The sequence below is a fragment of the Leishmania major genome, chromosome 7, assembly GCF_000002725.2.
Source record: "Leishmania major strain Friedlin complete genome, chromosome 7".
Classification (NCBI taxonomy): Eukaryota; Euglenozoa; class Kinetoplastea; order Trypanosomatida; family Trypanosomatidae; genus Leishmania; species Leishmania major.
In genome coordinates, this window is record NC_007248.2 from 108,683 (window position 1) to 130,157 (window position 21,475).

General features: G+C 65.1%; 1 protein-coding gene across 1 annotated transcript; it reads right to left on the reverse strand.

Moving 5' to 3' along the window:
- Window positions 1–92: 92 nt before the first annotated feature.
- LMJF_07_0280 (putative ubiquitin-protein ligase-like) lies at window positions 93–18,875 on the reverse strand (the record flags this gene model as incomplete). Its single annotated transcript, XM_001680880.1, has 1 exon — window positions 93–18,875. The coding sequence occupies one exon, from the start codon at window positions 18,873–18,875 to the stop codon at window positions 93–95; it is 18,783 nt and encodes a 6,260-aa protein (XP_001680932.1).
- Between the last annotated feature and the right edge of the window lie 2,600 nt (window positions 18,876–21,475).

Sequence of the window (21,475 nt, forward strand, 5' to 3'; positions counted from 1 at the left end):
GTGCCGCCGGCAATTTTCATCAGCCACGCAGGCGCATCACGTTACTAATCCACATACACGCACGCACACACACACACACACCACCACTACCACTACACCATCGTGAAGCCCATGCTACCGTACGTGATCGCCAGCATCAGCTTTTCCTTGAGCACCGCAGCTGAGGGGTAGACGGGCAGGTCGATCTTGTTGAAGCACGTGTGCGCCTGCGGCAGGAGGTCTTCCTTGGTTACGGCCCAGCGGCTGATCGTGAAGGGCAGCGAGCGGCCGTTCGATCCCTCGAGATGGCCGAAGCCGCCGTGTGGCACCTTTGACGAACCGGTCGTAAATTGCAGAAGGTTTGCCAGGTCCTCCTTGCTCATGGAGCCGACCGCCTCCCAGAACCAGCGCACCTGCGGCGACGTGCTGCTGTAGCCCTCGTACACGGTGTGCGTGCGCAGGTCCTCGACGTCGATGTTGGGCATGCCACTGATGACCAGCTCCAGCTCCTTCTCCGTGAAGCACTGGATCTCGCGGCGGGGGATCACCGAATAGAAGCCCTTCAGGAAGCGCAGCAGCTGATCCTCCGTGCGCTTGGTCATATAAAACTCACACAGGAGGCGGACATACTGCTGCTTGTTCGCGTTCGTCACGGCCGTGTTCTGGCCGTTCGGCTCCAACTCCGCCTCCTCCACCGAGCCGAAGCGATCGTAGTTGACGGCGAAGGTCAGGCCAAGGTCTGTGACGTCGTTCTCCATGATCCAGTTGAGGTTTGTGTACAGCTCTGGGTCGAAGCTCTGCAGGTCGGCGAAGACAGGGCGGTGGCCAATGATGTGCCGGTAGAACGCACGCGTGAAGTGGATATCAATGGGGACGTTGTGCGCGATCGCCAGCCCTGTCACGACGCCCGCAAACTGAAAGTACTCGAGGTGGTTCGGGTTGACGCTGGAGAACGGGTTCGGCTGGAAGGAAATGCTATCCTGCGAGTGGATGAAGAGCGCGTACCTCTCGTCCACAATGGCCTCGGAGAGGAGCTGCAGCCACTCCCGCGTCAGGCCGCCGGCGTCGGCACCTTCCTCGCCATGGAAGCGGATGTGCAACTGGCCGCCAAAGGACTTAACCTTCTGCAGCTCCTTGAAGCTATCGAGCAGGCAAGTCTGGCGGTTCACGCGCAGCAGAATGTTCGGCCCACGCCGCGAGCCCAGCCGCCGCCGGAAGTCCGTCAGCTTGAAGTTGAAGTCGATCAAGTTCGGCTCGTACTTGAGAAAGGCAAAGCTGTCCTTCAAGAGATTGCCATCCCAGTGCAGGAGCGTGTTCAGCGTCGTGCGGTTCTCCTCTAGCACCATCCGCACCACACGCGGCAGCCGACGGTGCTGCAGCTCCTCGGAGCTCTTTAGCCCTTCTTCGGACAGCCGCGTGCCGGCGGCCGTCATCCACTGCGCAGCATCCGGTCGCTCTGCCAACTCGCGCACCGCGCGGTCCGACACGGACGACGGCTTCGTCGAGGCGTGCAGGAAGTGCTCCGTCTCTCCAGCTAAGCTGCTGCGACTGTCCGTCAGGGTGCGTGCGCTGGAAGAGGCGCCGAGCAGCCGTGACTCGCTCAGGTGGTACTTGCAGAAAGTTTGGAGGATGGATGAGACGCACGAGGGAAGCGGAAGGACCTCTTTCGGTGCCACGTGCTCCAGCAGCGTCGACACGTCGAGAAGGTACGCCTGGCTTGCCCGCCACAGCATGGTGAAGGCGCGTGGCTCGGAGCGCATGGTGGCCACGTAGGGCTCGAAGAGCAGCTGGATGGCGTCGCCTTCGCTGTTCTTGATATCGAGCTTGACAAGAAGCGCCATGACAGTGTCGGTGTCGAATACATAGCCCTCTGGGATGCTCAGCTGCTGCCATGTGTGGCGGCCAGAGAGCCCGCTCACGTTCGTGCCACCGCCCGACTGCGACCTCGTCGGGGCAGACGCAGCCAGGCCGACCCCGGCATTATGGCCGTTGCTGCTGGGCCTCGGGTGCAGGATCACGTACACCTCCTGGCGGAACTCGTCTCGCGCCGCCTTCAACGCGCGCACCCTGGCGTCGGCCAGCTCGACAAGCTCCTGCTCCAGGAGCTGAATGGGACTTACCCGTGCACTGCCAGTGCCGCTGTGCAGCGATCCGGAGGCGGAGTGTAGAAAAGGTGGCCCGGCCGTCGCAGAACCGACGCCGCCGCTGCCGGCACCGGCGGCATCACCAGAGAACAAGCTGACGCTCTCACGAGCCCCGCACTCTTGCAGACCGAAAGACATGAGATGCACCACGTTCATCGCAACGTCGGACCGGCAGAGCGGGTGTCGCAGCAGTCGCATCATCGAGGTGACCGTCTCTGGCACGTTTTGCAGCATGAGGGCTGCCGCCCGCCGCATGCGCTGCTGCATCTCCGCGAGCGTCAGGCGCTCGCGCGAGCAGTTGGCGCAGAGGTCAAACTGACAGGAGGAGCAGTGGAAGCAGTAATCAAACCCCGGGTTGACGCCGCACACGTTGCACACGTAGCCGCCGTCCTCGTAGTTGGACAGGAGGCGGATGTTGGTCCACCGAAGTCGGTGCGGATGCCGCGGGTGCGCGATGAGAGTCTCTGTGAGCAGCTCGCTGGCGTTGGGGTCGGCGCCGCTGGCCAACTCGTTGTCCTCGGAGGCGGTGGACATGGAGCGCTGGCAGCGCAGAAGCTGCTGCAGCAGTTTGTCCAGTGCCAGCGCAAAGCTGGGCACGTGCACGTGCTGCCGCGCGACTCGCCACAGTCGGTTCCACAGGCCGTGCTGCACCGCGCGTTGCTCAGCCGCGTCAAGCGGAGCGTCGAGCGGTTTCAGAGTGGCGGCGTCGACAGTGTTATCAGGTAACAAAAAAAAGGCGGACACCATGGCTTGGTTCTGCTTCACGAGGGACACGAAGAGCGTCGTGGCGTCTTTGATGAACTGCCGGTTCGCGGCCAGCTCGCTCGTCGACAATGGGCGCGAGAAGTGGGACGAAGACGTCGCGGGCGTGGACGGTGACGCGCGAGCGGCGGCCCTGGCATTGGTGGTAGCGGTGGCAGACCTGCCGAAGCCAGCGGCGCTGTCGGGCAGCGCATCCTCTGCTGTCGTCGTCGGCGTGGCTGCCATCAAGTCCAGCAGTTGGCAGGCAACTCGCACCGCCGTGCTTGTGTCGGAGATGAGCACCTGCATGAAGCGCTGTAGCTCCTGATCCAGGCAGCTGATGCCCGTCAGCAGGTTGCACGGCAGCGCCAGCGGCGCCGTCGCCCGCAGCCGTAGCAGCTCGATGCAGCGAGCAACAATCTCCTCTGGCACATCAGGTAAGGGAAGGGCGAGCGGGTGGTACAATGTTTCCTGCACTGGCACCATGGACTCACTCAGCGCTGCGAGCGACGTCGACGGCGCCGCCGCCGCGTGCGACCCGGAGGCGGAGCGCTCGGCGGCAAAGACGCCACCGCCATCGCTCGGCAGCGTATGCGGTGGCGGGGACAGTGGTGACACAGACGAGTCGGATGCCACCAAGTCCGCGGACGGTGGCAGCTGCAACGACGGAAACTGCGGCAGATGGTAGTGACCCGCGCCGGCGGTGCCGCTGGCAGCTGCCATCGGGGCACCGCGTGGCGGAGCGCGGCGCGTCATTGCGTTGGCGCCACGGTGCACACCATGCCGGTGGTTAAACATCATGACCTCACGCATCGCATCATCGTCGCGCAGCGGCGACAGCATGAGCCCGGTGGCGCTCACCTCCGCTGCTCTGTCTGGGTACAGACTCATGGAGTGCGATATGGACGAAGACGTCGGCGGCTCGAGTGCCTGCAGCACCGCCTCGCACCGGTACAGCCGGCGTGCCAAGAAGAGTTCGTGGTTCACCACCTCGTACAGCGGGGTGGGGGAACCAAACATGACTCGCATGACCCCCTCGACCGTCTCCATGTCCCGCAGAGCCGGCAAGCTGGTGCGGATGCCGGACGCAACGGTCGCTGCCGTCGCCGCCGCTGTTGCGCCGCTGCCCCTTGCGTCCCGCGTGGTATCCCAGGCACCCAGCATCCACAAGCGCGATTGGCGCTGGCTCGCCTGCTGCTGCTGCTGCTGCAGTTGCTCTGCCTGCGCGCGCTGGTGCTGGCGCCGCTCCTGCTCGCGCTGCGCGGCCTGCTCAGCCTCCTCGCGCGCCCGCTCCACCTCGGCGCGCAACTCCGTCGCCTCCCGCAGCACCTCAGGGTAGGAGCGAAGAAGCTCAAGGTCGCACTGCAGCAGCAGGTCGCGGCGTGTCTCGGCATCGACGAGGAGCAGCGTTTGGTAAAGCTCGCTGGCGTTGTTGTCGGTGCCTGTCACCCGCACCCACCGCGCCTCCACCTCCAAAGCGTGCCGCTGCGCATCCTCCGGTATCGAATTCAGAAATCCCGGGTACAGACGTGTGCGCTGCCCTCGCACCTCACGCTCGTCGGCGCCGCGGAGCAGGTTCATGCTGTCGAACAAGATCTCGCTGCGGACGTCCTCGGGCATCTCAATCAGAAACTGCGGGTTGAGGGTGCCCTCCCACGGCTCTGGTGCCGCTACTGGCGCTGGCGCCGGCGTAGCGGCAGTTGCCGCGGCTGTGTTCGTCGGCTGCTCCGACGTAGCGGATGCTCTCTCCGCGGAAGCCTGCGGCGGTAGTGGCTCTGCCGAGGAAGCGGTGTGGGCGTTGGCGTTGCCCGCCGCGAAAAGAGCCAGGATGCGTGCGGTGAGCACGTCGATACTTGTATCAGCCTCGCTGGTTGTGGTTGGCTCTGTCGGTACCTCCGCCGCGCCTGCTGTGTTGCCTGCCTCGGCTGCTGGTCGCTGCGACGTGCCAGCGGTCGTGGGAGACGTCGCATCGAGCGAAGCGCTCGCGGCGGCAGCTGCGCCCTGGGTCGTGGTGCTTGGCGCTGTGGCATCCAAAGGCGAGCGCGAGTCGCGTCCGCGACGCATGACCTGGTCGCTCGGGGTGTTCTCCGCCCCAGTCGCCGCTGAGAAGGGCGACGGCAAAGTGGTGGACGACAGCGGGCGGCGCCGCGGCTGCTGCAACGAGGACGTCGGTGTCACGGTGTTAGTGACGCGCAACGTGGCAGAATTTTGCTGAGGGGAAGGACTGCCAGAGTCGTTGGTGGTGCCAACGCTACGCTGGTGTACCTCCGCCAATAACCGGTACGCCAGGTCGGCGCTGCCGTCATTGCCGTCGCCACTATGCCGGCTTGCCGCCGGCGCCTCCTCCTCGAAGGCGTGCAGCACCGGCAGCGGCGGCGTCTCCGTCTCCACCACGTTGTGAGCCGCCAGCGGGCGCACTGCCAGCAAGATGGCGCGATAAGTGCACGCTGCAAAACTTTGTGCCCGCTCCATCGCTGTAGCCGCTGCTACGGGGCGCCCAACCGGGTCGTCGTTGAGGTATGTGAGGCTGCCAGCCGTCTGCTGTGCCAAGCCATGGCGCAAGGCGCTAGAGTCGCCGCCGCCGGCAGCCATCTCCGGCGAATGCATGTCCAACAGAGCATCCTCGAGGTGGTCCCTCCCCGACAGCAAGTGCCCCGCGCCGTCGTAGTACAAAGACGCGTCATCGTCGTCGTCGTTATCGTCATCTTCCTCGTACGTCTCCTCTTCTTCGTCTTCGTCGTCGTCTGGGGTGCTGTCGTCGTCCTCACCGTTGTCGCCGTCACTGCCTGCGTGCTCCTCCCCGGCGTGGCTGTCGTCGTCGTCGTCGTCATCTTCCCTGCGGTGTCGACCGCCACCCGCGGCCGCCCGCGGGGAGCTCAGCGGGGACGGCACAAAGAAGCCGGACATCTCCGGCTGGCTGCGGTACAGGTTCTCCACGTCGCCGTCCCCATCCATGTCGGCGCCGTCGTCGACCATATCATCGGGAAAGAGGGCGTTGTCGTCTTCCTCGTCGCCCTCCTCGTCGGGGCTCAAGTAGTCTTCGTCGTCGCCCTCCTCGTCCTCTTCGACCGCCTCCTCTGCGTCGTCTTCGTCGTCGTGCCGGCGTCGCCGGTGACGCCCCACGGCCTCTTCGGCGCGCAGTGAGCGTATGACCGCTTCCTCATACGTCGCCAGCGCCACTGCGTGGCGGCGATGGCGGTGCTCTTCCTCGTCGCTGAGGCCGCCGCGGACGACATCGTCGCGCGCCGGCACCAAAGACGCTTGCTGCGGGCCTTCCGGCATGCGTGGGACAGCCGCGCCGACCATAGCGGGCGGCGAGGACAGCACTTGCGGTGGAGAGCGCCGCTGCTGCACGCTACCCTGCGCGCTCACACTCGGCTCCTCCTCGTTGCCGCCGCTGTTGTTCTGAACGGACCGCATCCCACCAGCGCGCCTCACCGGGTGCATGGGAGGCCACGTGTCGGTGCTCTCGACACCATTAGGCGCCGCGGGCCGCGCCGCTGCACCGTCATGTCCCGCACGCTCACCGAATCCGCTGCCGCTTTCGGTGATGCCGCTATCCGCGCCGTCGTCACCGTCACCGTCGTCGTCGCCACTCTCGTTGCCGTCGCCACTCTCGTTGCCGTCGCCCTCCTCCTGCTCCTCCTCAAAGGTGAGAAAGGCGTGCAGCCCATTCGCGTCCGGCACCTCGGCGCCCATGCCGTGCTCACCTGTAAAGCTCGAGGTGATCTCGAGCACGTTGTCGGCGACTTGCACGGCGCCATCGCCGCCGCTGCGAATCGTGTCACGCGCGAGCAGCGCCTCCAGGTGGTCGAAGGCATGACGCAGGCCGGGTGGCTCGGCCGCACCTCGCAGCTGGGACGGCGGCCAGTCCATCGTATTCGCAAGCTCCGGCCCATGTAAACCAGGGTAGGGGCGGCGCAAGGAGGCAGAGACACCACCCTGGCTCAACCACAGACTCGTCCTCGACAACCCGCGCGGCAGCCGATGCTGCTGCTGCTGCTGCATGTCCTGCAGCTGCGCCGCGTACCGCTTCTGAGACGGTGACAGCATCTCCGCCAGTTTGAACTCGCCCAAGGCGAGCAGCTGATGCGCGAGCAGCTGCAGCAGCGACGTTGCATCGCGGCCGTGCTCGCATGACTGCAGCAAGCACACGCGAAACAGCAGATCAAGAAGACCGAGGCGGCCAAGGTGGTCGAAGAAGCGTAGGAACGACTCCTGCACAGCGCTGCTGACGCCCATCCGCTGCTGAGTTGCCCGCTGACGGGCTGGCAGAGCCGCCGTCGCCGGCTGCGGGCTGCCTCGCTCCAAGAAGCACAGCACATCGTGCAGGCAACGTGTGAGCGTCTTCGTTGCGCATCGAGCTCTATCCTTTCCCTCGACCTGCTGCTGCTGAACAGCCGGTTCTCTCTCCTCCGCCGGCGAAGGGACCGCCGACGCCGCTGCCGCCGCTGCTGCTGCTGCTGCTTCTGCGAGGCCGTCGCGTGTAGACGCGGCCACGACTTCCTCGTTTCCATCTCGATCGCTGCCGACGGCGTTGTCGTTGTCAGCACCCGCGACGGCCTGAGGCGAGGCCTCCGCCACCGGTGTCGTCCCAACGGCGGTCGCCTCCACCGCCGCGACGAGGCAGCTGAGCGTGCGCACAACCACCTCTGATACGGTGATCGGGTCATGCGCGAAAATGGCGGTCGCAAAGTCCACGCTGCCGGTGATGTGGCCGCCAACACCACCACTACCGCCGCCGCCGCTGCTCCGACCCGCCTCCCCAAGTGCGGAGCAGAAGTACAGCGCGAGGGCGAGAAAGGGCGGCACAGCGATGACAGGCAGCCGCCGCGACACGGATGTGGCAGGCCCGCCTTCTCCCTCTCCACTGAGGACAGCCGTGGCAGCTAACGCCTCAGCAGAGCTGACAGGGGTGCCACGCGCGCCAGCAGTAGACGTGAGAAGCTCCGCGTACATGGCCGGTACTGGCACCTCAAAGTTAGGGGAGAGCAGCGCTTCGCACACGCCTGGAAGCTGCACCACGACGGCAAGCATGCTGGCGCCGTGCGTGGCGCGCCCTTGGCTAGCATCGACATTGCGGGCAAGGTGCTGCACAAAACACTGCACCCGCTCCACAAAGTCGCGTGACGGCGTCGACGCCGCACCACAGCGAGGTCGACGCGCCGCACGAGGACTGTGGCCACGACTTCCGGCGGCAGTAGCACCTGCTGCCGGGGGCCGCGGTCGCACCCACACCCCCAGCCACGCCGCCGGCATCTCGCCCGTCGCCGCGCGCACCCACCGCACCTCGCAGTAGCGACGGAATGCGTGGTAGAAGGCTATAGGGTGGCGGATGATGTAGGGCTCCAGGTTTGCGAGGAAGATGCTGATGGGAATGAGGTAGTGGTGCACGGCGATGGCGGCCTCGGCGTCACCGTTATTCGCCGCCCCTGCAGCGCCACCGTCGGCGCGCAGCTCCTCCTGCTCCGCTGACTCTGCAAGCTGCGATGAGGGTGCTTGGTGTGGCGTGCTGTTCGTTGACGACACACACACATGCGCCTGACTGCGGGGTTTCCGATGTCTGAAGCTCTTCCGTGCTGTCGCTGCAGTCGCCCTGCCCTCCTCGCGCGAGGGAGAAGACGGCTCCACCGGCGTGTTCGCCGACGCACGCGTGAGCCGCAGGTGATGGGCCGACAGTGCGGCGTACGCCTTGTCGGTCAGCCGCCGCCCCTTGCGATGCACCTGCACGGTGGTCCGCAGCACCGTCACCATGTGTTGCCACACGTCCTCCTCAAGGCGCAGCATGTCAGTCAGCAGCAGCCCGCTCAGCAGCACGGCCTTCTCGCGGTTCGGGGGATCGATGTGGGTGATGTACGCACACAGCACCGAGAGCGAGTCGGCGCAGCCGCTGGTGGCATCAGCCGACGCATCGCGACTTGATGCGGGCGCCATCGACCTTGCAGCAGCCGTATATGTGGCCGCTGGCGGGGCGGGTAGCCCCGCCGGGCGGTGGGTGCGCACAAGGTGCATGCACGTGGTGTAATAAGTCGAGAAGCATGTCAGCAGGAAGTGCACCATCACCTCGTCAACAGCGCACTCCACCACCTCCACACGCGGGAGAGTGAGCCGCGCCGCCACCACCTTCGCTGTGGTGACGGGGGTAGCAGCAGAGGCCGGTAGAACTCCTGAGAAGGGCAGCGCGGCGGTGGAGACAGGCGAGGCCACCGGCGACGACGGAAACTGCGGGGAGGTCGAAAGGACCCCATCTAGCGAGCGGATGTTGCCGGAGAGCGCAGACAACGAGATGCAGCCGGTGCTGCCCTGCTGCTGATGCTGCTGCTGCTGCTCCCTCTTGCCCGCCTCCGCGTCTGCCTTGTCGGCCGCCTCGTCGCGCAGCCGGGCGGCCATGAAGTCGAATGCCATGCGCACCACCTCCTCGCATACGTCGCGGCCGAACAGGGCGCAGTGCGGTATGATGGTGCGCCGCAGCGGATCGGCGCGGAAGTCGGCGCTGGTGAGCGGATTAAGAAGGCGGTGCCGCAGCGGTGACCGTTCGCGGCGGCTACCGCCAAAGGCACCGGTGAGGTGAGTGAACATGCCCTGGGCCTCCTCGTCCATGTCGTCGCCGCCGTAGTCCAAGTCGCGCGGACCGCTGAGGCCGCCACGGAGCTGCTGCAGCGACGACGACGACGATTGCGCAGGTCGCGCGGAGAGGGGCAGCCACGGCAGGCCCTCGCCTCGCAGCAGCCGCTGGTAGCTCTCCGGTCCCATGGCATCCGCCGTGGCCAAAGATGCTTGCGACGGCAATGCGCGCTCGCCAACCTCTGCACTCGCGCCATCTCGGTTGGCGTTGCTGCCCTCATCGCCCCTGTTGCCGTGGGCAGCGGTGGGAGCGTAGCCTCTCGTGCTGAGCCGCTCCCGCCGTGCCCGGTCGCCCTGCCAAGTGCGTCGCTCCACCTCGTATGCATTCTGGGGGCGGCTCGGCACCGTGTTGGGGTCGGCAGTGCCCCCCGACATGGGCAACCGCACCACTCGTTGCGATGGCTGGTGCGCCTGTGGCTGCCCAGTACTCTGTGTCGGGTCGCTGGCGGCTGAAGAGGCGTGCGAGCGCATGGCAGCATGCCCCTCCGCCTCCGCCACCTCCGCCTCCTTCTCCTCTGACGCCGCCCCCGCAGCGCTGGTCGCGCCCCGTGCGGCAGTGGCGGTGGCGGTGGCGGGCATTGTCAGTGGGCATGGGAAGCCGTGGTGCTCCAGCACCGAGAGCACCTCGTCAAGTGCATGCTGTGTACCCGGGCCGAACGTGTTCAGGCCGAAGCGGTGCTCCTCCCCGTCCCGCCCACGCTGCCCATTCACGGGGACGATGTGCTGGCGGTGGCACTGGTGGCCACTCCAGCAGAACGTGTTGCGCGTGGCGTCAAAGTAGCTGCACTGCGTTCCCATCGCCTGCACGTGCGGCGCCGTGGCAGCCGTGCGGGCCAACGGATCGGCGACCAACGGAGCGTCGCTGCGGACGTTCTGGAAGACGCTCAGGAAGCTGACAAGTTGGCCGTGCAGCGTCATCTGGGTACGGGCGTAGTAGCGACGGCGGCGCTGGCGGAACTCGCGCTGCGCTGTCGCAGCTGCACCAGCCCTGGCGCCGCTCAGCGCCTGCTGGCGCGCCTCCTCCTCATGCTGCTCTGCGGTCACCTCCTCGATGGCCTGACGTACCACCTTCACGATGGCACGTGGCAGCGGGGTCAACGCAAGGGCCTCTACCAGAACGACGCCGCGCAGTTGCGTCAGAAGCACGCCAACGTACTCGAGCAACACAACATTCTCGCGCACGTTAGAGAGCACACGGTGCAGCATGTAGGCCACCACGTACTGCTGCTCGGCCGCGTTCGTGCCCGTCCACATGCCCCACAGTGCTCGGCACACGCGCTTGCGCAGGAGTCGATGCCCGGTCTCGCTCAGTGTGTCCAAGGGGAAGACACGACCCGCTGCGACATCACACACCCACGGCAGCGCACGCCCCCACTCATGCGCAACAGAGAGCGGTGCGCCGAGCTGCGAGCGCCGTGACTGCTGCAGACGCGTCACATACTGACCGAAGCGATCCTGCATGGGGCCCGAGCCGGGAGACGGCGCCCCGACGCGACCGTTGTTCAGGAGTCCAGCGCGGGCCCATGGTGATTGGTTGAAGCGACGACTGCCGTCGCCGGCGATGGTTGTGCGTGCCTCTTCGGCGCTGCTGCGCTGCACGTCGCTGCCCCCGCCCTCCTCCTCGTCGTCGTCGTCGCCTGCCGCCGTCCCCTCCTGCTCTCTCGGCTGGGGTGACGGCACACGGGGGGACGTGTCCATGTTGACAGTGGCCGCAGCAGTCGTGGCCGCTGACGCCGGCTTTGCCGCACCGTCCTGCCACTCGCGTGCCAGCGCCTGGAAGGACATACGGCTTAGAGTTTCCGGCTTGAGCTGCGCCACCGCCTCCATTGCCGCCACGTACACGTGCGGCACCATCGGAAACCCCGGCAGCTTCGGCCACACATCCAGGACGCAGTAGAGGAGCGACTCGACGTGGGTGCAGTGCCGCCCTCGCGTCCGCGCGTCGCAGCCCTCGAGGAAGTTCATAAGAAGCACCGCCATGTACACAAGGCACCGCTGCAGTTGATCCTTCAGTGCTGCCGCGGCCGGTGAGAGGGACACGGCTGCCGGCGTCGTCGCGGAGGTGAGCGACCCGCCACCAGCTGCTGCTGAAGCGTGCTTCGCCGACTCCGCATCACCCGCAAAGACGAGGCGCGAGAGGAGGATCATAAACTGCGCTGCACGGGAGAGCATGTCGTGCAGTGGCGTGCTCTCTAACTCTGGCGCCGCCCCACTGCCGCCCGTGCATACAGCGCCCAGCACCGCCAGCTCCCACAGCACGCGGCGGGCTGCCACAAAGTTGATCTCACTTAGACACGCCTCCACGTTTACGCAGCTCGGTAGGTTCACTGCGGCCAGCTCGCGCGGGTCCAGGTCGAACCACTCGCACGCCGCGTGCACACGTGCGGAGGAGAGTGCGGCATGCCTGCCTCCGCCGCCGCTGTTGCTCGCCGCGGCTCCTGCCCGGTTCTCGTGACGCGGCTGTGGACGAAACATGTGCAAGCGCTCCTGCAAGTCTGCTACGATGGACGCCTCCTCCTCATCTGAGTCGTGAGAGTTGCGCTGCTTCGCTCGCGTTCGCGACGAGTGCAGCTGCCGCGTGGGCTCGTCCTCGGCACCGTCGCCGGGAGTGGGGCTCAGGTTGGCCGTGTCAGCGCTGGCACCGCGCACGGCATCCTCAAAGGCGGCCTGCAAGTCGTTCCGAATCGTACGCAGGAGCCCTGTGACGTTCAGCGGCAGTGCCGGCCGCGCATGACCGTCGCGTCGGTACGGAGACAAGTAGAAGAAATTGCGCGTCGGCTGATCCGACGCGCGGCGGCCAGTGAAGAGCGAGAGGAACAGCCACTGCTGCAGGGCCTTCGCTGCGTTGATAGGGGCGAAGAGCGGTGTTGTGAGCGGCGCCGCGGCGGCCGCAGAGGCAGCAGTAGCAGCACCACCACCTCCAGCACCGCTGCCGCCGCTGCCAACCCCGTCAGCGGACCCGGCCAGCCCTTCCACAGCGGCTGTATCACCGACCGCGTCGGTCGCGAGCGCCGTCGGCGGCGTCAACGTCGGCGGCGAAGACGACAGGGTTGTACTGCTGTCAACGGAGTCTTCGGAGTCGGCGCCGCGGCTTATCCCGCCGTGGCTGCCGCTGCCTCTTGCGTGGGGGTTCGCCAGCACAGATGGCACAACGATTGAGAAGGCGGAGTGCGGCAGCGCCTCTGCAGAAGCAGCGCCACCAGCAGCTGCTGCCTCTGCACGCGCCACTGGTCCGGCATCCGCTTGTTGTGGCACCTCTGCAGCCGAGCTGGAGCCTAGCGATGGCTCATCTCCTGCGGCGGCCGCTGCCGCGCCTACCGCCGACGTAGTTGCCTGCACCCAGGCCTCTGCCGTCATCCACGCCGTCGACGGCTCATTCAGCAGGCTGCGGCCGTCCTGCAGCATCGACTGAAGAATCTGGTCACTGGCCTCCATTCCAGCCTCGGCGCCGGTCTCCTCCTCGCTGCCGCTGCGGCCCCTCATCGCCGCCGGCAGCGCCGCGGGAATCGCAGGCGCGATGGTGGTGCCTGCCTCTGCGTTGCGATCGTAGAGAGACAGGATGCCCGTGGAAACGCTGCTGTGCTGAGTTCCAGCCTGCAAGCTGCGCAGAAGCCCCGTTACATCGTCCGCCGTGTACGAGGCACGCACCACGAGCGCGTCCACGACGAACTCTATGACCTCGCTGAAGACACTCCGCCACGGCGTCGCCTCGCTGTCGCGGCGTCCGGGGCCGTTGCTGCCTCCGCCACTCCCGCTGGAACCTGACGTCGACACACGCCACGCCTCCAGCAGCTGGCGCAGGAAGACTCCATCGCCGACGCTCAGCGGCCGCAGCACGGAGGAGATGACATCCTTGCAAGGCGACTCCGAGGTGTGGTAGTACACTCTCTCCACTGAAGCGGCCTCGTGAGCGCTGTGTTGAGCACCGTTGCGGACATCCACGTCGTCGCCTCTGCCCTCCCCCGCAGTCTCCCCCGCTCCGTTTGGAGGCTGCTGCATCGAGTCGTTCGAGCTATGCCGCTGTGCCTCCGAGCCCAAGCCTTCCAGCACGCGTTTCATAGCTTTCAAACAGCGGCGCCGCATCGTCTTTGACATGGCGCCCTCCGAGTCGGTCATGGCCTCACCACCACCACCACCACCACTGCCGTCGGTGCCGCTGTCACGGGCCATCACCACCTCCGGCGCGCCAATGAAGTCACGCGAAGAGAAGTGCAAGATGCACTGCACCGTCGACTTGAGCGTTGTCTCCATCCGCGTCGACGGCGGGGCGCTGCGGAGGTAGTCGCCAAAGATGCGGGCGTGGAGGTAGGAGCCAATGGTGGCCTGGACGTAGCTTAGCAGCGAGCTGGCCCCGTCAGCGTTTCCCTGCTCGTACACCTGCAGCGGGTTACCTAGACGGGCGCAGGTAAGCAGAGTATGACCACGTCGGTCGGTGGCGTCGCGTTCGTCCTGCGCTGCCTGCCTCTCCTTGTCCTCAGCGGCGGTGGTGGAGCCACTCGCCTCCGCGGCGTCCGTGTCGCGCAGCTGCAGCGGTGCGTGCGACCCCATCAAAGACCACAGCTGGTTCACTGCCACGTGAAAATCACGCACGGTGGACTCCAGCACCATCGCCAGCTCCTGCTGACTGGCCTGCTGCTCCGCACTGCGGCGACTCAGCCGGTAGCGGCGTTGGTGGCCGTCCCAGTCCAACGCAGAGAAGAAGGCAAAGAAGTTGTTCAGCGTGCGGCATACCTCGATGGCCTGGACGAGGAGATGAAGGTGGTCGGCACGGGTGCGCGGGCCCGCGCCGCTGCCGCTCGTTGCAGGGGCCACAGCAGACTGGCCGGCCACGGCTACCTCATCGCCGTCCGCGGTCCTCCCGGAAAACGGGTGCGGGTGAGTAGCCCTGGCACGCACCGCCTGCGCAAACGCGTGCGCCCGCTGACTTAGCAGCGAAAGCTCCGCGCGCAGAGCTGGGGCGAAGCGACTGGTGATGAGCGGCGACGGCTGCAGCACCTCCGTCAGCACCCGCTGCGTCTCCTTCACGGCACCCTGCAGGGTTTTGTAGCTCACCTCCTCGCGCTTGAGGTGCAGGCGATGCAGCTCGACCATCCGTGTAAGGACGACGTCGATCGGGGCGCTCGCATCAGCCGAGTGCGAAGCGCCGCCGATGCGCTGCGGGAGGCGCCGCCACTCATTGTGACGCGCGTGAGAGGCAACGCTGTCGGTGCTGCTGGTGCTCGAGTGCGCTGCAGGCACCGGAAACGCACCCAAAGGTCTCCTCCGCGTTGTCTTCAAGTCCTGAAGCAACCGTGCGTAGGCGGCGCTGCTTCGGCAGCGAAGTAGCCCATGTTGACGACCCTGCTGCGGGGAGTGGTAGTTCCCTTGCTGCTGCTGCACAGGGTCGACGTGGTGTGCCACCGATGCCGGTGACTCGGACGGCGATAGGGGGGCGTCGCAGGGCACCTGGCACCCTCCCTCGTCCTCGCCAATGGCAGCATCTTCGCCCCTATCGATGTCATCTGCTTCGTGTTCGCTGCACGCCTCCGCGGATTCGTCGAACAGGGCCTCGATATCGAGCAGCGATGCGGCAGACATCGCGGGCGTCACGGTCAGACTCTGCGTGAGGGCCGTGATCCACTCCGTGTGCTTCGAGAAGACACGATGGGTTGCCTTGTGCACCGTCATGGCCTCCACAAACTCTGGAAGCACCATGCGAACCGCCACGGCGTTCAAGTAGGCGTCTTCGGCGGGGACGTAGCGCGCCAGTAGCTCCGGCGACGGGTGTGCAATAAGCAGCGGGGACGGCGCTGACGATGTCGAGCTTGCCTGCAGGAGTTCGCGTCGCGCAATGTTCGGCACGCCGTTCTCCTCCACCATGTCGAGTGCGAACCGCAGCGGAGCGGCAGCTGTCGCTACATCTTCCGCAAAGAGGCGAGGCCGGCGCGCGATGGCGAGCACCGTGTTCAGCAGACCACGCTCGGCAAACAACGGAACCATATCACGCACATTGTAGTGCACGCAGGCAGAGAAGAGACGCAGGGCGGCGCTGGCAAGGGGGCCGTAGCGAGTCTGGTAGACGAGCTGGTGCAGGAGGGTGTAGAGGTCGCACTGTGATTTGGGCAACGACGCCTCGTACAGCGGCCCGGCACTAGTGTTCGCCGCGCTAGCATCGACAGGGGAGTGGCCTGCTGCATCCGAGCCCACGGCGCCTCCAGTGCCCGTGTGACCGTCAGCCTGCTGGTCCACGGAAGCTGGCGGCGACGCAGACGCCGCCGCTGAGGCGGTGGTGGCAGTGGGCACCGTAAACAGCAAGCTCATCGGGTTCACGGAGATGTGCCCGTTGCGGACAAGCATGCGCAGCACGTCGAGGCACGTTAGAATGGCGTCGTACGCCTTCACTGTGATCACAGGCATCTTCGCCACCTCCTCCCTCATCCGCCGCCGCGACGAGGCGTCTATCGAGCTCTTTCCGTTGTGCACGTGCCGCCCGCAATCACCGCCGCCGTCGCCTGGCTCACTCGTGACACTGACGACAACCAAGGCCTCGTAGTCGATGCCGCCACGCGTCGATGCGTCACCGTCACCGCCGCTAGTGGAAGGCGCCGCGGTCGATTGAGCAGCGGCACCGCCGCCACCGCTGCCACTGACCACGTCTCCGTCCGCTCCGTCCTCTGCGTGCTCGCTGCTGAACGATGACGAGTGGGATGAGGAGTCTTCCGGCGAAGACCACGAGCGTTGCGAGGCACCTGCGTCAGGCGGGGGCGCTCGCGCCACCGTGACAGGCGTCGCAGCTGCGGTCCTGTCAGCGCTGGCGCCTGTCACGTCCGCGACGGCAGCCGATGAGACTCGCGGGGCCATATGCGTCTCTGCTGTGCCGGCTACAGTGGCGTTGCAAGCAGGGATGCTCGTTGGTGCAGCCTGCACCGGTGGCACTGCCAGCACGGGCGGCATCGGCGGCAAGTAGAAGCGGAGGCATCGCGCCACGGCGTTGACGAGGCGCTCGTTGAGCTCCGCGACGATCATCTCGCGCCGGTTCAGCATGGCCAACGTGCGCGCCACAAGAGCGGGGTAGAAGGTGGGGTACTCGGCGAGGATGTGCAGCAGCTGCGTCACCATCGTCCGCCCTCGCGTCGACACGCGAAAGCACATCGGCTGCGTCACATAGTCGTCGACCAGCAGCGCGTATTGCCAGTGCTCGGCGTACGTCGCGAATTCCTCGCGCTGGAAGCGGCGCCGCGACGGCACCGTGGCGTTGATGATGCTCCACACAGTGTTCGTCTCCGGTGCACTCGACGCGACCGCGTTCACGGTGGACTGTGCCACGCGGATCGAAAACCAGAACTTTGAAAGATCCGCAACAGCACCGACCAGCGCGGCGTACAGGCGCTGAGCCCGCTCCTGCAGCGCCTCAAGCCGCGCCTGCTTCGACGCCCGCTCCGCCTCCATCTCCTCCGACTCCCGCTCGTCGCCCGACAGCCGCGGCGAGCTGAGGGAGGCAACGAGAAGCGCCTCTTGGTCATCTTCCAAGATTTCACGGATCAGCGGCGTACACGCCCATACCTCGCGAAAGTACTCCAGTGCGCCTGTGGACTCGACGCTCACACGACACGGGTTGTCCAGCAGCTGATACGCTAGCAGCCGGCACCGTGCCCACCAGAGCAGCAACTCCGGTGTCTGGGCACACTCCAGCATGCTCTCGTGGCAAATCGCGTTGGCGTCCTCCGTCTTGAAAGGCACACTGTTGTGTTCGTTGCCGTTGATGCCGGGGTGGGTGCCCAGTGGGGCGTCAGCTTCACCACTGCTGCTGCCGGCACCAGCGGCCCCCATTATACCTCGCGCGGCGCCGACGCCGTTTGCCGTGTTTCTGCGCAATTGGAGGCCGTTCAGGGAGTGGAGAGCGTTGCCCAGCAGCGCCGTCACAAAGTCGTTGACGTCGCCCGTGTTGTTGCCGGTGCTCTGCCGCGCCTCCTCGGCCACGCCGCGCGCGCCGCCGCCGTTAGTACTTTGAATTGGTATGCCCAACTCGACAGCCTGCATGCGGCCGCCAGCGGTGGTGCGCGTCTGCCGCAGCGACGTGTGCGGCACCATCGCGGCGGAGGACGAGACACCAGTGGACGGTCCGACACTTGTGCCGGACGAAGACGCACCAGCGGTGCTCTGGCCGAGGTGCTGCAACCGCGGATGTCGGCCCTGCTCGCCACTGTCGCTGTGCTGGCTCGGCAGGTGCATGGGCGGGAGCTGGCGACGACGACCCCTCCGTTGGTACTGCGGCTGTTGCCGCGACAGCGCTGCGGCGGACGCGCCACTGCTGGCTGACATGCAGGAAAAGGACGACGGCGACGCCGCTAGAGAGGGGGGCGATGGGGTCTCCGTCGTGGGATCCGGAAGGCCAAGCAGCGCGCGAATATCGCGCATGATGTCGCTGTATTCCTCCCAGGAGGCGCGCAGGATATCGGCAAAGCCCGGCGAGCTGCCCCACCCCTCAGCGATAAGGCGGAAGACGGACATGCTGCACAGCACCTTCCTCGGCAGTCCGCGCAGTGCGGAGTTCAGCAGGAGCCCAAGGTAGATGGTGGACGGGTCCTTGCAGAATACGAGCCGTGCCGTGCACCCCGATACGGACGCGTTCGGCGGTCGCGAGCACCTATAGGGCGCACTGGTCGCCGCGATGAGAGTGAGCACTGTCTTGATATCGCGGTAGCCTTGGCGAACCTCCTCAAGGGACATCCGCGTGCCGGTGGCCGTTGCCGCGGCAGCAGAATCAGCGGTGTCGCCGATCTGCTCCTCCTGCGCAGACGAGCGGTGCTCATCGAGGATTCTTGAGGCCTGATCCTGACGTGCCTCCTTCCCTGCACCTTGTCGGCCCTCCGCGGCATCCGAGAAAGCAGATGGAGGGCTGCCGTAGCCGTCAATGAGGGACATGAGCGGCCTACCTGTGTTGTTCTCGTACCGCAGCACAGGCTTGCCCATGACACCCCACCACCGCGTCATGGCGCTCACGCGCGAGTCACTCAGCGGCGACAGCGGGCTCGTGTCCATGAGGTGGAACAGCACGCGATCGTTTAGCATCGCCTCCATCATGCGCGGCACATGGCGCACCTCCCAGCGTGGATCACGCAGCAGACGCGTGTACCTTGACACAAGCGGAGCACAGCAAACCGGCGGCAGCACCCGCGCGGCATCGCGCAGCTGAGTATCGCCGCGATACGGCGGCAGGTTCATCTCATCTTCGGCCGTGCCCACCTGCAAAACCCGCCACTCACGTCCGTTCGACTCGAAACGAATGCCATCGCCCTGCGCCTCCAAGGCGATACTGTCGCTTGCGGAGATGCCCCATGGCAGCTGGCTGCTCTGCCCGTCGGCACCGAAGGTGTCGAAGAGGTGAACAAGCAGCTGCGGGTCCATGGCGGAGCACGAGGGCGAAGGGCGAAGGGCCCAAATGGTTGGAGAGGGTCCCACAGAGAGAGAGGGGGGGGAAGTGGCGCGCGACTAGCGTGTCTGTGGTCGCGTGCGCGTGTGTACGCAGCACAGATGAGTCCGCCCTCGGCCCAGGGAGCACGGCAGCGCGCACGCCTGCACCTTTCGCGCAGAAGCACAACAGAAGAAGTGCGCGCAAGCGTCCTCACATGCACGACTACAGTAGCCGCGAAGGTTGAGAGCGGAAGCCGGCGAGGGGAGGGGGGAGCGTCGAGAACAGCAGATGATGGCAAAACAAAACAACAAAGAAGACACGCTTGTGTGTGTGTGTGTATAGCTATAGAAGGGAGCAAGAGCACGTCTCTGCACACGCGCCAGTGCGTGTCGGTGTCTCTGAAAGGGGTGCTGTCAGTGAACCACACACACACACACGTCAGGTGCCGCGACGTTCGCAAGCCAAAGTGAGAAGCAGAGAAACAGAACCACAAACAATACTCACGATACTGCGGTGCGCACTCTTGCTCGCACACTGCCCAAGCACGCACTCGACAGGTGGGGTGAAATCGAGAAGGAGAGGGAGGGGGAGAAGGGCGCGCAGACAACCACGACTACACCAACAGAAACAACAGGAACCACCACGGACGGCTGCGCAACGAGAAAACCGGCGAGAGATCGAAGCGAAGCACACGCGGAATCGAACGTGACAACGATGAGACAAGATGCTGCAGACGCCACGGATGAGTGCTGCACAGCACAAGAAGCCCGCCAGCTGTGCAAAGACAGAGAGAGAAGCCACAATAACAACAACAGCAAGGAGGGCCACGATCGATGGGCGGCGGCAGGCAGTGCTGACAAGGTATACAGTGCCGATGCGCAACTCAAGCGATCAACGCAACCACAAACTAAGTAGTGAAGGGCACACGCTGCAGCGATGAGCCGCGTCGGTGTCGAATTCGACTGTGCACACGCAGAGTCAGAGATTCAGAGAGGAGAATCAGTGTACGAGAACATAAACACCCACCCACCCACACACACACCACCACCACCGCCAGAGCCGATCCAGCCAGCAGCAGAAGAGATGCGGCTCCTGGCTCGTAGAAAAGGGGTACCTGTGCGCGTCGGTATGCCTGTGGCACTTGCACTCGTTGCCCGGGGAAGAGGGACGAACACGCGCGCACGCCAAGAGAAGTGCACACAGACACGCCGGCGTCACAGTGCACACAAGACGCTAAGCAACCAAGACGGCAACAGATTTGCACAACGCAGCAGAACAGACACACGCAGCAGCGGCAGAGTCAAGAATACAGTGCAAGCGAGAGAGAACGATGCAGGAAATGGGAACACGCAGAGAGAAGCAAAATACAAAAAAAAAATGTGCGTGCGTGTCTGTTCGTGTGTGTCTGTGTGTGTGAGAGAGGGAGAGCTCTGATGTCGGGAAAGGGAGGCTTCTGTCTATGCATGTATATCAACGTCTGTTCAGCTGTGATCTGCTCGCCCTCCCGCCTGTACGCGGATGCCGCGAACGTGACGTTGGAGACGTAGACGGAGAGCAGAAGCAGCAGCAGCAGCGGTCTCGAAAAAACTAAAGAAGGCAAAGGCAGAAAGGAAAGGAGGAGGTGATGTATATAGACGGAGACAGACAGAGCGAGCGATGGGGCGGTTAGGTGAGCGTGTGTGCGTGCTCGTGACGCTGCGAGAGAGCAACGACAGAGACGACGACGATCTCCCACGCACGCACACGCACACACCAACAGCAACAACAACGAGCACAACAACAACAAAGGTAAGGAAGAGATAGACACGCCAATGAAAGAAGAGAAAGTCAGGTGAGGGTTGTACGACTATCGTGAACCGGCGGGCCGTCGATGCACACACACACACAGAGAACGAGACGTGTGTGTGTGTGTGTGTGTGTGTGTGTGTGTGTGTATGTGTGTGTGGAGGGAGAGGAGAGAGATGTAGAGGCGACAAGCGGGCGAGAGAAGAGAGAGAGGTGGTAAATCGAGCGCGCGAGCCGCTGAACTTCGGGCATTTATGCGGCATACACGTCATCCTCGTCTTGATGGAAGTGAGGGTGTTGTAAGGCGGGGAGGAGGGGCAACGTATGGTGCGCGAGCGGCACACGGAGGACGCGGAAGAAGACCCTGCAGGATATCTACGTACCGCTTCCCAATGGATGCGCATGTAATGGCAGCGTTGTGACTTAAGCATCTGTGCAGAAGAAGAGCTCACGAGAGGAGCACGCGGCTGCACGTGCGGCTGGGGACCGTGTGTGCGCTGTGGCTGCTGCTCCTCCTCTCTATCCGCTGCGTTTCCTGAAAACGTGCACGACGACGTACAGTCTTCTCTCTCTCATCGCACGTGGCTCTCTTTCCTTCCTTCCTCGGCTGCCGCGTCACTCTCCCAGTGTCCGAAGCGTCAGCAACGCTTCGCCACGCGTCAATGCCCCGGTTGACTGTCAGTTGTTGAGGTAAGTCCGCCAAACACTTTAGCTCCACGCACTGTTAACACTACACGGGAAGAAGAGCCTCATCACGGCCACACAACACCCACCAACATCAAGATAGAATGATAGATATAGAAGCATA